The following is a 13,455-nucleotide window of genomic DNA, read 5'->3' as shown; positions in this document are numbered from 1 at the left end:
TGCTGAATTTTCAACCTTTGCAGATTTATGAGAGTCGGAGTTTTCAATCATTCCACTCTAATTTTCTCAGAAATCCAGGCCCTTAACATTTCTGATTTTATTTAACTTCATATGCAGAGATGGAGTGAAAACGACATGTTTGGAATACAGTTGCTTTTAAGGAGAAAAGGCAAAAAGCAACATCATGGGCTGTCTTTGGGCATCTCTGCTACTTAAAGGAAGCTTTGAAAAAAGATGGAGAGAGGCTTTCCAGACAGGACAGAGAGAGATTAAACTGCCAGAGGGGAGGTTCAGATTAGGAATGAAGAGGAAATTCTTTACTGTGAGGGGGCCCAGAGCAGCTGGGGCTGCCCCTGGATCCCTGGCAGTGCCCAAGGCCAGGCTGGACACTGGGGATTGGAGCAGCCTGGGACAGTGGGAGGTAGTGGAATGAGTTTTAAGGTCCTTTCCAACCCAAACCATTCTGTGATTCTATTAATTAGAAATGTTTTTACTTCTGGCCATCGCAGCTAAACCAAAGTTTGTGTTCTTACTCATTTTCAAGAGATGAAAATCTCCCCCTCACTTGCCAGTGCTTTTCAAAACTATGCAGCTGCTGACACTAATTATTGCTTCATTTCCTTCCACTTCTATAAAATATGAGAGGATGACCAAAAAAAACCCCCAGCAACTCTTCTTAATCATCCTCCCTTGCTCAGGGTAGGCAGGAATTCTCTTTATGCTTCTTGTCCTCAGAATGGGGTGCACTCATTGAAACCCTCATGAGGTCCTCCTGGGCTCCTGCATTTCCTCATTATTCCCACAGGAATATTTACCCTGCCCCATGTGCAAATTCATCCCACATTTGGTAAAAAGGGATATTTAATTCTTCCTCCCTTGAATCGTCAAGGTTTCCTCAGGTTCTCGGTCGCTGTCTGTGGGGATGTGGAGTGGAGCTGTGCTCATCTGAGGCCACAGCCTTTGTTTGTGGCCCTGGGCCATCCTTTTCCCTTCCACCTCCTCAGTCCCTCTGTTCTCCATTTCCCCACGAGCTCTCCAGTGATTCTGCCCGGGCTCTTCCCTTCCTTGCTTTGCATTTTGGAGCTCTCCTCCCTGGGCTCTGGCAGCTCTGCCTTCCCTAACCCAGGACAGTGTTGTGCTGAAGCCCTCCACATTTCAGATGTTCCCTCATGCGTTTCAGCTCCTCCAGGATTTTAATTGCCACCTTTTTCCCTTTGTGATACACTGCTGCTCTTGATGGCTGAGAATACATTTACAGAGAGAGCTCCTTTGGTATTTAACGTGTGCTTTGTCAGGAAGGCTGTAATTTTGTTCACTTCCTTCCTTTTGCCTTTAAGTTGTTTGTGACAGGTCTTGAAACACTCACACCTTATGTCCTCCCAGAGTAAGGTCAGAAACTGTCATTTATTTGAGAGCTGGCTTTAAATAGCGTGTTCTTAATATCATATCTGGGGGTCTGCTGGAGTTGGGGCTTGGGCTCTGCAGTAATTGTTGCATCTGCTTTCAGCTGAGGGAAAGTGGAGGCTTGCTATGAATATTAACAACTCATCCATCCTTTGCACCTTCTGGGAACACACCAGTTCTGAAATTGTTTCCTATTTTAATGGGTTTTGTGTTCTCCATTTTCTCTGCAACCTCCTTTTTCTTTAATCAACTTTATCCCCCCCCGCCCCGATTTACCCGATTTATTCCTAATTGGAGGCTTTTATCTGTATTTATACCTGAACCTATTCTCAGCTAACACTGGTTCTGTCAGGCCTTACCTTCTTGTAGGGTTTTAGATGTCTCACTGCTGGGATTGACCCACAAAACCCTTCTTTGTTTCCTATTTCTCCCTCACTTGGGCTTTTCTCTGGTGTGCTCACCATCATTGATAGGAAAAGCCCAGGGAGCTGCTGGGAGATGCAATTTCCTTGTGAGATTTTTCTGGGAAAAGAGCTTTGAAACCAGAACCTCAAGTCCAGCATCCCTTTGGTGGACTGGAGCAGCACTTGGTGCTGGGCAGAGGGGGGAGATGGTTCCACACTTAGGAACCATTTCCTTAGGAATTCTGACCCTGCCAGATGTGGGAACCTCAGGTACTCTGCATTTTTTCCTTATTTCAGCAAAAATCAGAGACCCTTGGCATAGGTAAATTCATGGAAACAGAGCCTTAGTCAGAGAGGTGCTGTTAGCATTAAAATGCACCCTCGTTTGCTGGCAAGTGAAAATTTTGAGCACTTCATCCCCCAGTTATGGAATTCTAGTGAAAAAACAAGGCTCAAATGGCATCCCTGGAATAAAAAGGATCAGGGGATTTCAGGATCTGGTGGGAAAACAGCATCCTTGAGGGCAGTGAGCCACCAGCCTGCCATTGCTGTGCCTTCTGGTGCTGCCTCACCACAATTTCTCCACGGGAACTTGTGTCCTGTGTCCTGCTGTGGGACTAAAAAGGGGGAAAAAAGGGGGAAAAGAACCCAAGAAAAAACCAACCAAGCACAAAACCACCTGGCTCTTGTCCTCTGCAGAGGTGCAGCACAGGAGGAGGGGTGTGTGATGTCCTTGCTGCTGGGAGGAGCTGGTGCTCAGGGGTGGAGGGGACAGACAGACAGACAGACAGGTGGCTCAGCATTTTGGGGACAGCTTGGGTCGTGTTCCCAGCCAATTCCTGGCTCTGCTCTGAGCTTCTGCAGCAGTTGCTGAGGTCCTGCAGGGGCAGGAGCATGGTTGGGAGGAGCAGGGTGTGCTCAGCATCCCCCATCCACAGAGAGAGCTGAATCCTCTCCTACTATTACTCCACTGACTGTAAATATCTCAGAGACATTTACATGGTATTTCTTTTTAAGTATATAATGTTTTCATTCAAAAGTATCACAATTCTTAAAAGACCTGTCAGAGGCTCTGACATGTAATTAATTTCTCTAAAGCTCTTTTTTTTTTGAAAGATACAACTGCATATATAGAGCACCTGCACTTATTCACAATTCTGCAGGAAAAGAAGGTACAGCTTCTTCTTCTTCTTTGCTTTCTTCCCCCACTCCTCCATAAAAAGATTCTCCTTCACTTTGGATACTCCCTCTCCATCTCCCCTCGTGAGCTACAGCACTCAGGATGTGGAAGCTGTGTGTAAATACACATTGGGTTTTGTCTGGGTGTGAGTGGCTTTTTGTCTGTTCAGCTTGAAGGGGAAACACTCCTGCAGCTTGAATTCCAGAGCAGCCACAGCCAGCTCAGAACCTTGTCCACCTCACAGAATTCCCAGTGTGCAGCTGGGCTTCCAGTCATGGGCTGTTCCTTATTTTTACCTGGTAGATTTATTTCCCTTCCTCTGCCTGGGCAGAGTATTGAGCTCTGTGGTGTAATGGTGATAGCCAGGAAATATGAATGAGGTGATGTTCAAGCAGCAGGGGATAAATATTTGTATTTATGGATTATACTGAGATGTAGATACGTAGATTTAAGTGGCCAGGCACTGGATTCTGTGGCAATCATGACCAACTCCTTTGTTTTATCCCCTCCAAGTGCATCCAGGGCGTCCCTGTGACCATCCCTGGCTCTGCTGGGAAATGCCATCAGCCAGATCACTGCTGCTGCCCCAGGAAGGGTCTGCAGGGGGAGGAAACCTCTCCAGCAGGTCCCTTGGCACAATTCCTCCTTGGGCTGGCATCTGTGCAGCTGGAGAGGCTGAAGGGGATGCCACCTTCAGTGATGGGCCTGTGTGCTTTGCAAACATCCATTCAGAAAAGCTGCAGCAGAAAATGGGCATTTCCTGGCTGACAAAGAAGCAAAGCAACTTGTTGCTCCCTTTGTAGAGGGCAGCCATTGAGCAGATGCTATTTTTTTGGTTGTTTAAAAGGATGGCATTTCCCCTTTTGTCTTTGTAGAATCCGTGTTAGCAGGAACATGCTTAAGTCCTACAGTTTGGATGGGCTTAAGTGAGCAGCAGCTCCATCATTTATGTGACTGGAGGTGAGTGAGGGAGCATGTCCAGGATTTGTAGCTTTGCAATTTGGGTGTTTCCTTCTCTGTTCAAGGGTTCCTTCCAGCCCTGATCATTCTGGGGTTCTGCAATTCTAGGAATTTCTAGAACAAGAAATAATGTGGTTTTACTCCAAGGATGGTGAAGGGACATTCCACCAGGCCCTTGCTCTGTGCTGGTGGAGCCTCAGCTCCACCATCATTTTCTAACCATGTTTGCCTTCATTCCAGCAGCACCAACACCCTTCACACCTCTTGAGTGTCTCAGGAGGTTTTTTAAAGAGAACAAAAGCATCTTTTGGGTTTCTTGGCTCCCTGGATGAAGGACCTGCTCAAAGGCAGCAGGAGGTTTGTGGCAGAGGCTCCATTGTGGGGCTGTGTTTGTGTGCACATGGGCTGGTCACTAACAGGTTTTGTATGGCCCTGTTAGCACTAGAAATAGGGAAAAATGACAGGAATTGTGAGGAATGGGGAATTTCCTCAGCTGTGATGCTGAGGGTTTTTAGAGGCACTTGCAGACTTTCACCTGACCTGGGCAATAGGGCTGAAAGGGATTTCTCCAGGTCAGTGAGCCCTGGGTATGGCTGCCCCAGCTCTGCATCCTGCCCTTCTGTCCATTAATTTGTCCATCTTGTGCTTAAAATGAGTTGGATTATTGTTCAGCTCCACTGCTTGCTTCCTGCTGCTCCTTCCCCTCCATCTCCTTGCTGGCCAGTGACTCTGTGTGCTGCCAGCTGTGATCTGAGCAGCCCAATGCCCTGAAGTCCATGGTGCAATCAGCAAAAGTGCTTCTGAATTCCTCCCTGTGCCTGAGCGTGCTGTGCCTGTCCTTGAAGCACAGGCAGCCCCTCTGTGCTCCTGCCCTTCTCCTCCAGAAGCTGCAGCTCATCTGACCCCACGTCCCTTCCACCCACCATCCTCTTCCTCCATCCACTCTGGCTCCAGTCAAGGTCACAAACTTAGAGCTGGTGCCTGATTTTCTTCCTGCCAGCTCTCCATAATATCCTGACCCCAGCAGTGCCTCTCTTCAGTGGCCTGACACCATCTGAAATTTATGTTCTCTCCCTTTTGTACCTCACCACAGATGACCCTTGTGTTCTGTGCTCTCCTGCTACCCAGTGTATTCTCTGCCCTTATCCCCCAGACCACTCTGGCTTTCATTTTCCTTGCCTGGCACCAGCTGTTCTTCTCCTCTGTGTTATCCCCAGCCTTCTGTTCCTTCCTGCTCTGCATCACACCCAGCCCCTTTGTCAGCTTCTCTTTCCCAGTTGCTGCTGGTTCTCCCAGTCCCTTTTGGGTCTCCCACTGCTCCCAAAGGTCCCCTTGTTCAGCAGGTCTCAGCAAACTCGGGCTGTCTGTCCCATTGTACTGCACTCTGTCTGACCCTGTGGGAGCATGGCCCACCTGGACCCTCCTCAGTTCTTCCCAGCTGCTTTTTCTGGAGCTCAGCTCTGCTCTCTGGGTCACTGCAGTCAGGGAAAAGCCTTGTCCCCAAGCACATCCCCTTTGCTGCTGCATTTCATTGCCTTCATTGTCTTCTCCAGCCTTTGCATCTCATCCACCAGGAACATCCGTGGTGTGCTTCCTTCCCCCTTGTGCACAGACATCCCAAAAAATCATAAACTATGAGATTAAGGGTCTGTGAACTCTCCCTTGGTGCCTGTTGGCTCGGCTGCCTCGTGCTCATTGCTCTGTCCCGTCTGTTCCTGCTCTCTGCAGGGCTGGCCCTTGAGTGTCCATCACAATCAAGGAAAGATGGACTCCTTCCTCATGGACAGGGCTTGGAGCAGCCTGGCACAGTGGAAGGTGTCCCTGCCCATGGCAGGGGTGGCACTGCATGGGCTTTAATGTCCCTTCCCACCCAAACCACTCCGTGACCCCTCAGGGCCCTCCCCAGCAGCCCCCCTGGCCCATGTGTGCAGCCAGTGGTGCTTCTCTGGTCTCCTGAGACCCCTCTGCTTCTCCTGAGGCTGACAATATTTTATTAATATTTTCATTAATAGATATTCTAAAAACTTAATTTATTAATACTTCTCTTAATTAAGGCACATTTAACAGGCAGGAGATGTTATCAAGGAGACACGAGGCTGCAGCCTGTCAGTGGCAGATGCAGAGCACCTTCCACGCTCAGACATTAATCTCCTTCATGGAAAAATAACTCTGATCTCTGGCCTGGCTTTTGGAGCCTCTCCTGCTACATGTCAGCAATGAAAGGGCACAGAGGGAGCTCAGGCTGTGGGGAGGGTGCTGGGGTCTCACCGCAGCAAACAGGCTGGTGTTGGAGAGCTCTGAGATGGGGATTTGCATCAAAGGAAAACTCTCGGGGTTAGTTAAATATTCCTCTAAATATGCAAAGGAATGGAGTTACTGATGCTTGTTATTCTTATCTCCCTCTCGGTGTCACAACATCTTTAAGTTGGGTGAAGGTTTCACTTACTGAGGCGGTTGTAAAGATTTCACGTTAATTAAGAGGACTCCACTGCAAATGTGAATATGAATGAAGTTTGGCTGCTGAACCCCAGGGCAATGAGTGCTGTGGGAATGGCAGACACTGACAAATGTTGATGTGAAAAGTAAAAAGCCAAACAAAAAAAAACCCCAAACCCAGAAAAAACACCTAAGCCAATGCTGCAATGTAGTACCTGTTCTGTGAGAGAGAAAAAATTGAGTTTGAGTTGCCAGAAGAGCATAAAATAGATTTTGACTTGGATTTGCAGTCGAAGAGGTGAAATTCTGTCAGTCAGGATCCCTGATGAGGGTTCTCCAGTGCCAGCATGCCCAGGTTCCAGCCCCATCACTCCATAGGCAGGTGGTGGCTTTGAAGGGAGGGGGGGCCTCAGTGCAGGAATGAGAAGATCTGGGCTGGATCCTCATGGTGAACAGTGACACTGGAGATTCTTTTCCACAAAAAATGCTTTCTGGGGAAGTTTTTCATGCCTGCCAGTGCTTGGAAGGGCTGATAGTGAGGGTGAGCAGCTGTCACTCCACATCTGTGGGTTTTTCCAGCTCCATCATGGAGTTGCTGTTGATGAACTGGGATGAGTCCTCTCCTTCATCTCTGCACTGATCCATCTGCAGGTGGATGACCTTTCCTGGCTGGACATGACTCATGTGCCTTTGCACAGCAATTTTGGGTGATGTGAGGGTCCTGCAGAGGTGCTGAGCACCTCCCCACCTCCCAGAGCAGGACCTGGGGGAAGGAAATGCTGATCCACAACATTTTCACCTCGCTGAAAATACATGGGACTTGGCTTTTGGAGTGGAAAAGTGACAAGCTGAGAGCCTAAATAAATTGGATTTGTCCTCTTAAGGAGGCTGCAGGCAGCGTGTGAGGCTGTGTGGGGGTGGTTTATTGTTGTTATTTTTTATTCACGGCTCCTTGAGCTGATCCTGGGGATTGCACTGACTGTGGTTGTGTTTCTGGAAATGTGCAGGTTGGCCAGATGCACTGGGGCATGGAGTGAACAGAAAGAGGTTAAATTGATGGATGACCAACAAGAGCAGGATTGTGCCTCAGAAGACCAAGAAACTATCCTGATTAATGGGGTGAAAGAAAATGGTAAGGAACTTAATTATGGTACATGAGGGAGCAGCGACAACTTGGAAGCCAACTTATTTTCCTAATTCCTTTTGTGCATTTAATATGAGCAGTTTGTGGGTATCTCTGCAATGTGGAGCAGGGGAGTAAATGGGTGTTTTCTGCCCAGGAATCATTCCAGCCATAAATCTACACCTTTTTAGGCCTTAACAAGAACTGCTCTTACCTGTGCATGGCTGGAAATGTTTGTGTGCACATGCAGTTTGAATTAGAGATTTTAGTTTGGTTTCTCGGGGGAAAAAAGTCATCCAGGACTTCACAGCCCCTCCATCTGTTGGGAATCTTCCCCTCTCTTGGCATTACAATCCCATTAGCCAATATTAGCAAGATTTAGCTGAAGGATACTTAGTCCCTGCAAACTGGGGGGAAATGAGAGATTGGGTGAGAGAAAAGAACCAGGATTAGTGGGGAGGGAAGGTTGGATTTGTGAGCTCGCTCTTGCCTGTGTCCCATCACCCAGCACATGGATTCCCTATCCTGTGACCCCTTTTGCACACACAGGTAGGTTCCTGGGAGCCACCAGCCAGGTGGGGAAGGATCAGCCCTTGCAGCAGCCTCCCACAATGCCCAACTTTGTATCTCTTTCATTGATTCTATATTTGCTCCCAGAATAACTAATTAGGAGTAACAGTGCTCAGCTGTCTGAAACCCTGATTGAAATAAATAAGCCTCCAAGCATTTTCTGAGGTCATTTGGACTGTAATCTCTGGCCACAGTGAATGCAGAGGGGAGGCAGAGCCTGCTGCTTTCATTCTTCAGTGTGTTTTATGTTTAATTTCATGGCTTTTTACATTTTGTATTGGCCCATAAATCTTGAGATAGATGGATAGATAGATTTTATTTATATATAAATTTGATCCTGTTAGATGTCAAGGACTTGGTCCTCTGACATATGTTCAGATCTTTCTGTCAGCTCTGTACAAGGTGGGAGAGACAAATGTTCTTTGCCAAAACCTTGGAGCAGCTCCAGCCACGTGGGTGCCCATGAGGGCCCCACAGCTGGTGCTGGTGGCAGGTGAGGCCCATGCTCACACTTGTTTGCCCCTGGGATGTAATTTGGGAGGTTCTGTCCCTGTCAGCCCATCCCCTTCCTGACTACCCAGGGTGAAGCTGCAGCTGCTGGAGCTGCAGAGGGGTTTTGTAGCCTTGGTCCCTTTGTCTGATGCAGGGGACAACAAAGTCAGTGCTGCCCTGGTCAGTAAGGAGGGGATTTTTAGAGCCTCACACCAATTCCATGGAATTCAATTAAAAAGGGCTATAGAAGTGCTTTAATTAGACATAACACTGCTTTAGGTTGGAAGAGCCCTCAAAGCCCATCCAGTGCCACCCCTGCCATGGGCAGGAACACTTTCCACTATTCCAGGTTGCTCCAAGCTCCATCCAACCTTGGACACTGCCAGGGATCTCTGGGCACCCCGTGCCAGGGCCTGCCCAGCCTCAGAGCTCAGAATTCCTTCCCCACATCCCATCCCAGCCTCCCCTCTGTCAGTTTAAACTTTCAGTTTGAACACTGCTGTGTGGGAGTTGCTGCTGAATCCAAGGCCAGGAGCCAGCACGAAGCTCTGGAGCTGCCACCTCCCCTTGCCCATGTGCTGTTGGGTGGATGCTGAGGGAAACTGGGAAAAGTGATTTTGCTTCTCCAGCATTTTCTGTGTGAACTGTATTCCCTTGGAGCATCACTTGAACACAGGCCTGATTTTAGGCTGATATGGAGCCCCAGATCAGGTTTTGGCATTTGTATTTCCCAAGAGTTAAGTTCACTCACACAAGCATAAACCTAAAGAAACGCCCAGAGAGGGTTTATTTTATATAATAGCAGCTTTGCCTATTGAACGCAGCTTTTGAGATTGAATTTCAGCTTTCTGCCTCCCCCTTCTTTGAGTCTTACAGCATTCACAGACATTCTTCTTTTATCCTCAAATTTTCCATGCTTCCTGTCAGCTCCAAGCTGATTTTTATTTTATTTTACTTCTGAAGTGGAACTGCACTGGTTAATTTGTTTTGGTGCTTAAGGAAAAAGATACCACCTCTGCATTTCTGATCTGAAGACTGGTGGGAGGGACTCAAAAATCAGCTTTTTTATTTATTTCCTTTTTTTAACCATTTTCAAGCAAGCCAGTCTGGCCTTTCCCAAGTCATACATGTTGAAGATGATGACAGGCATTGCATTGCACTTCTGGCTGGAGTTAGGGAGTCTTTGGGGAAAGGTTTAAAGTCCTGGGAGTGCTCTGAGGCTCCAGCTGCAGTTTGTGCTTTGTTCAGCCTTCACTGATGGCTCCATCCCTAGGGCCCCTGTAGCACAAAACTTATGGGAGTGAAATTAGAGGGGTTTTGACCTCCTGCTTGGCACGGGCAGGCACCCCACTCCTTCCAAGGCATCCTGTTCCTTTCCATCCTCCCCACCTGGGGGTTTTCCTTTGTGCTGGTGGTACCTGTGCCAGCACCAGCCTCCCCTCCCCAGGCTGCCAAGCATGCAGGAGATTCACTTTCCTCTCAGGTTGGAATAAGAGCACTTGTGGAGGGTCACAGCAGCCAAATAAATCCCTTTGCATGCCCCATTTAATGCCACGTCCTGGTGCTCCAGTTGTGTTTTAAAGCACTTGTCCCTCCTTGGAAAGCTTTGGCTCTCTCCCCTCTGCCTTCAGCAGAGCCACCAAAAAGGAGAGACCTGAGCCATGACAAAAGCAGCAGGCTCAGAGTCGGCAGAGCTCTCTGGCTGGGATGAATGCACTCATTGGAATATATTTTTTTTTAATACAGAGATATCAGAGCGTGTTCATGGATGAAAAGACATCGTATTTAAATTTCAAGGGTCATACCGTCCGTTGAGCCAGGAGTCAGATAAAAGCACATTCATAACTTTATTCTGCCATAAAAGAAGCGCAACGAGGTAAAACTAAAAAAATCCTTAGGTTAAAAAATCCTTACGTGACTAAAAAGGCATTTTTAGTGATTAGGGAAGAATGGCAAACCCCACAATAATTCTAACAATAATTGCTTTAAACTCTGTGTTATCTTCTGCCTTCCCTTGGCGTGGACAGTGACAAAAAGACCACTGGGTTTTTAAAATCAGCCATCACTCTCTGACTCTGGAGCAGTAAAGCAGCTCAGGTGTGTGCAAGCTCAGACCCTGCAGGGGGGGTGCTTTGTTTCTTTAAGAATCTCACTTTCCTGTTAATTTTTCAATGTTAATGAGAACATTTTTATTAGGCTTGTTTTGTTTTTTTAATAACATTGTGAGGTTTGAGAGGCAGTTTCCAGGTAACCGTATGGATATGAGGAGGGCAGAGCGGATGCGTTGCGTGTTTGAAACATACTCTTGTACCTCTTCCAGCTGGCTGCAGGGAGCAGCCTGTTTACCTCTGCCTTCCACACACATCACCACGTTAACGGGATCCAGGATTGCTGGGAAGGGCTTCCCAAAGGAGCACTTGGGAAAAGTCACTGGGAGAAGGGGAGCGGGGTGGCGAGCCTGAGACTTTTAAGGGTGGTAACCTTTGGAACCCTCTCTCTTTTTCTACCTCCAAGGGCAGTTTGGTTGATGCTGAATAGGGGATAGGTGGTAACCCCTGTGTGTTTCTCTCCCTCTGCTCCATCCCCGCAGAAGAAGCCGTGCCTGCTGAGCCCCCCGTCCCCGCTGCGCCTCACCGATGTCCCTGAGCACGCCTCGGACGACTCCTCAGCCCACGCCATCTCCCTGACGTCCTGCGTGACCAAGGGCATGAGCTCGTGGTCGCTGCCGGGCGACTGCGAGAAGGCTCCTTTCAGCATGATGGAGCCCGGGGGGATGTCGGCGCTGACGGGAGACTGCCTGATGCAGCCGAGCCGGACCTGCCTGGGCTGCTTCATTGAATCCAAGGACGGCATCGATGCGGAGCCGGGAATAAGCTTGAAAGTGGGGGATATAAATAGGGATTATGACACCTGTTCGGTCTCTGATATAGGGATTCACTGCATGAGCACAGGAGAAACCATGAGATATGGGGATCAACTGCTTTCAGACCAGCTTTTAAGCTTCCCTATGCATAAATCGAGGGCAGCGGACAAAAGAGATGCAGAGAAATCTGACAGTGATTCAGAGGACCCCACTCAGAAAAATTATTACGAGGGATTACTATTAGACAAATGCAATGGTGAGGAACCTTTACTAACAAATCCCAACCAGGAATGGGGCTATTTTGAATCTTTCATTAGTGAAAGTAAAATTGAGCTGCTTGACCTCTGCTCCAAAAATGAGCTTTCTGTAAATCTGTTTTCTGAGGAAGACGTGGACAATTACATGTTCGATGATGACGATTCCACCTTGGGAAGTGATGTCTGCTCCCTAAAGATTAGATACGAATCTTTCCAGGACAATGTGCGGGAGAAGACCACCACGCTACAAGAGGACGCCCAGTTCAACTTCTTCCCCAGCGTGTTCAGCAACTGCACCAAAAGGGACAGCAGGAGCACCCTGAAAAGGGGGCCCAGCGGTGCCACTGACCCTTCTCAATTCAAATCCGAGGAAGGCATCATCTGGGGGGAGGAGGAGGAGGACGGCGAGGAAGAGGATGGTGAGGAGGAGGAGAAAGCTGCCTTAAATAAATCTTGCAACAGCACAGAGATGGTGCAGTACGTGGGCTCCAAGAGGAGCCACTTCTTGGACTCGGTGAATTCCACAGAGGACTCCGGGGAGTTCAGCGACGACAGCACTTGCACGGAGTCCTCCTACGACGTGCTGCGGGACATCAAGGACTGCAGCCGGTACCTGGCCCGGGACCACTCCGGCTCCTTCATCCAGCAGAACTACGGGCTGCGGGCCAAGAGGAAAGTGCGATACAGCGACGACTACCTGTACGATGTGGACTCCATCGAGAATGAGAAGATCCTGGACAAGAAGGAGTGGCTCCCGGACGGGCCCAAGGAGGAGGACGACGACGAGTGGTGCCCCAAGAAACGGCGAAAAGTCTCTCGCAAGGAGCCCCCCGTGATCATCAAGTACATCATCATTAACAGGTTTAAAGGGGAGAAGCATATGCTGGTGAAGCTCAGCAAAGTGGATGCCAACGAGACAACTGTTACTCTGAACGAGGAGCTGCTCAGCAAATACAAGAAGCTGGCCCCACTGAAGGGCTTCTGGCAGGAGAGGCAGCAGAGCCGGCTGGATTTGCTCAGATCGTCTCTATACCACAAGCAGAATTTCTATCTTAACGGCTCAGATGCTTCGTTCCTCCCTCACCCACGGAAGCGAAAATGCAAGCTAGCAAACAGGCACCGGATTCAAAGAATTAAAGCCATCGAGCAATCAGTGAACAAGCTGGGCTCTTGCTCCTCTGATCACAAGCAGCCTTGCAGCAGTAAGGAGGACGTGGGCCTGAAAGGGCTGCCGGCATTAGCCATTGCCACCCCCAGCTGTGCCAACGGATTGCACGTCCACGACATCGCGGGCATCGCCGTGAAATGCAAACCGCAGGAGCGGGAGCACAAGGGGACGGAGCGGAAAGTGCTCCGCAGAATCAAATTCAAAAGTGAGGCCAGGTTGAAGTGCAAGAAGATTAAAGCTGCCACCAGTACGGCAGAGGACTCCCCAGCACTGGAAAACCAGGACTCCGCAGCGCGTCTGAAGGACGAAAACAGTCCCTGTGCTTCAGACAGCTCCCATCTCCCAGAGTGCCACGAGGATAAGGTTGCTAAAAATTCTCCTTTCCTACCATCCACCTCCTCTTCAGACAAGCCTCTGCCATCTGCTAATATCACCACCAATGTACCCCTGATCCCCGGAGGGTATCTGCAGACATTGTTAGATGCTTCAGATCTGTCGAGCAACACGGGTATCCCGTACTTCGCCCAGCACCCCTCCGAGCAGCAGCAGCAGCAGCAGCAGCAGCAGCACCCGCCCCCCCACAGCGACCCCCGCGGAA

At 49.0% G+C, this 13,455-nt stretch overlaps 1 protein-coding gene across 1 annotated transcript in view; it reads left to right on the top strand.

Annotated features, from left to right (window-relative positions):
* The window catches only part of NEXMIF (neurite extension and migration factor), a 49,747-nt gene that overhangs the window by 34,297 nt on the left and 1,995 nt on the right, over window positions 1-13,455 (top strand). Inside the window, 4 exon segments of the mRNA XM_031063390.1 lie at window positions 7,392-7,516; window positions 10,316-10,329; window positions 11,160-13,430; window positions 13,432-13,455. The exon segment at window positions 13,432-13,455 is cut by the window's right edge and continues 1,995 nt beyond it. Of these exon segments, the coding sequence (XP_030919250.1) occupies window positions 7,441-7,516; window positions 10,316-10,329; window positions 11,160-13,430; window positions 13,432-13,455 (2,385 nt within the window). The 5' untranslated portion in view covers window positions 7,392-7,440.

The sequence above is a fragment of the Geospiza fortis genome, unplaced genomic scaffold (genome assembly GCF_000277835.1).
Source record: "Geospiza fortis unplaced genomic scaffold, GeoFor_1.0 scaffold117, whole genome shotgun sequence".
Lineage (NCBI taxonomy): Eukaryota > Metazoa > Chordata > Aves > Passeriformes > Thraupidae > Geospiza > Geospiza fortis.
Note: the sequence above shows the minus strand (reverse complement) of the source record. Positions and strands in the feature narration are given on the sequence as shown.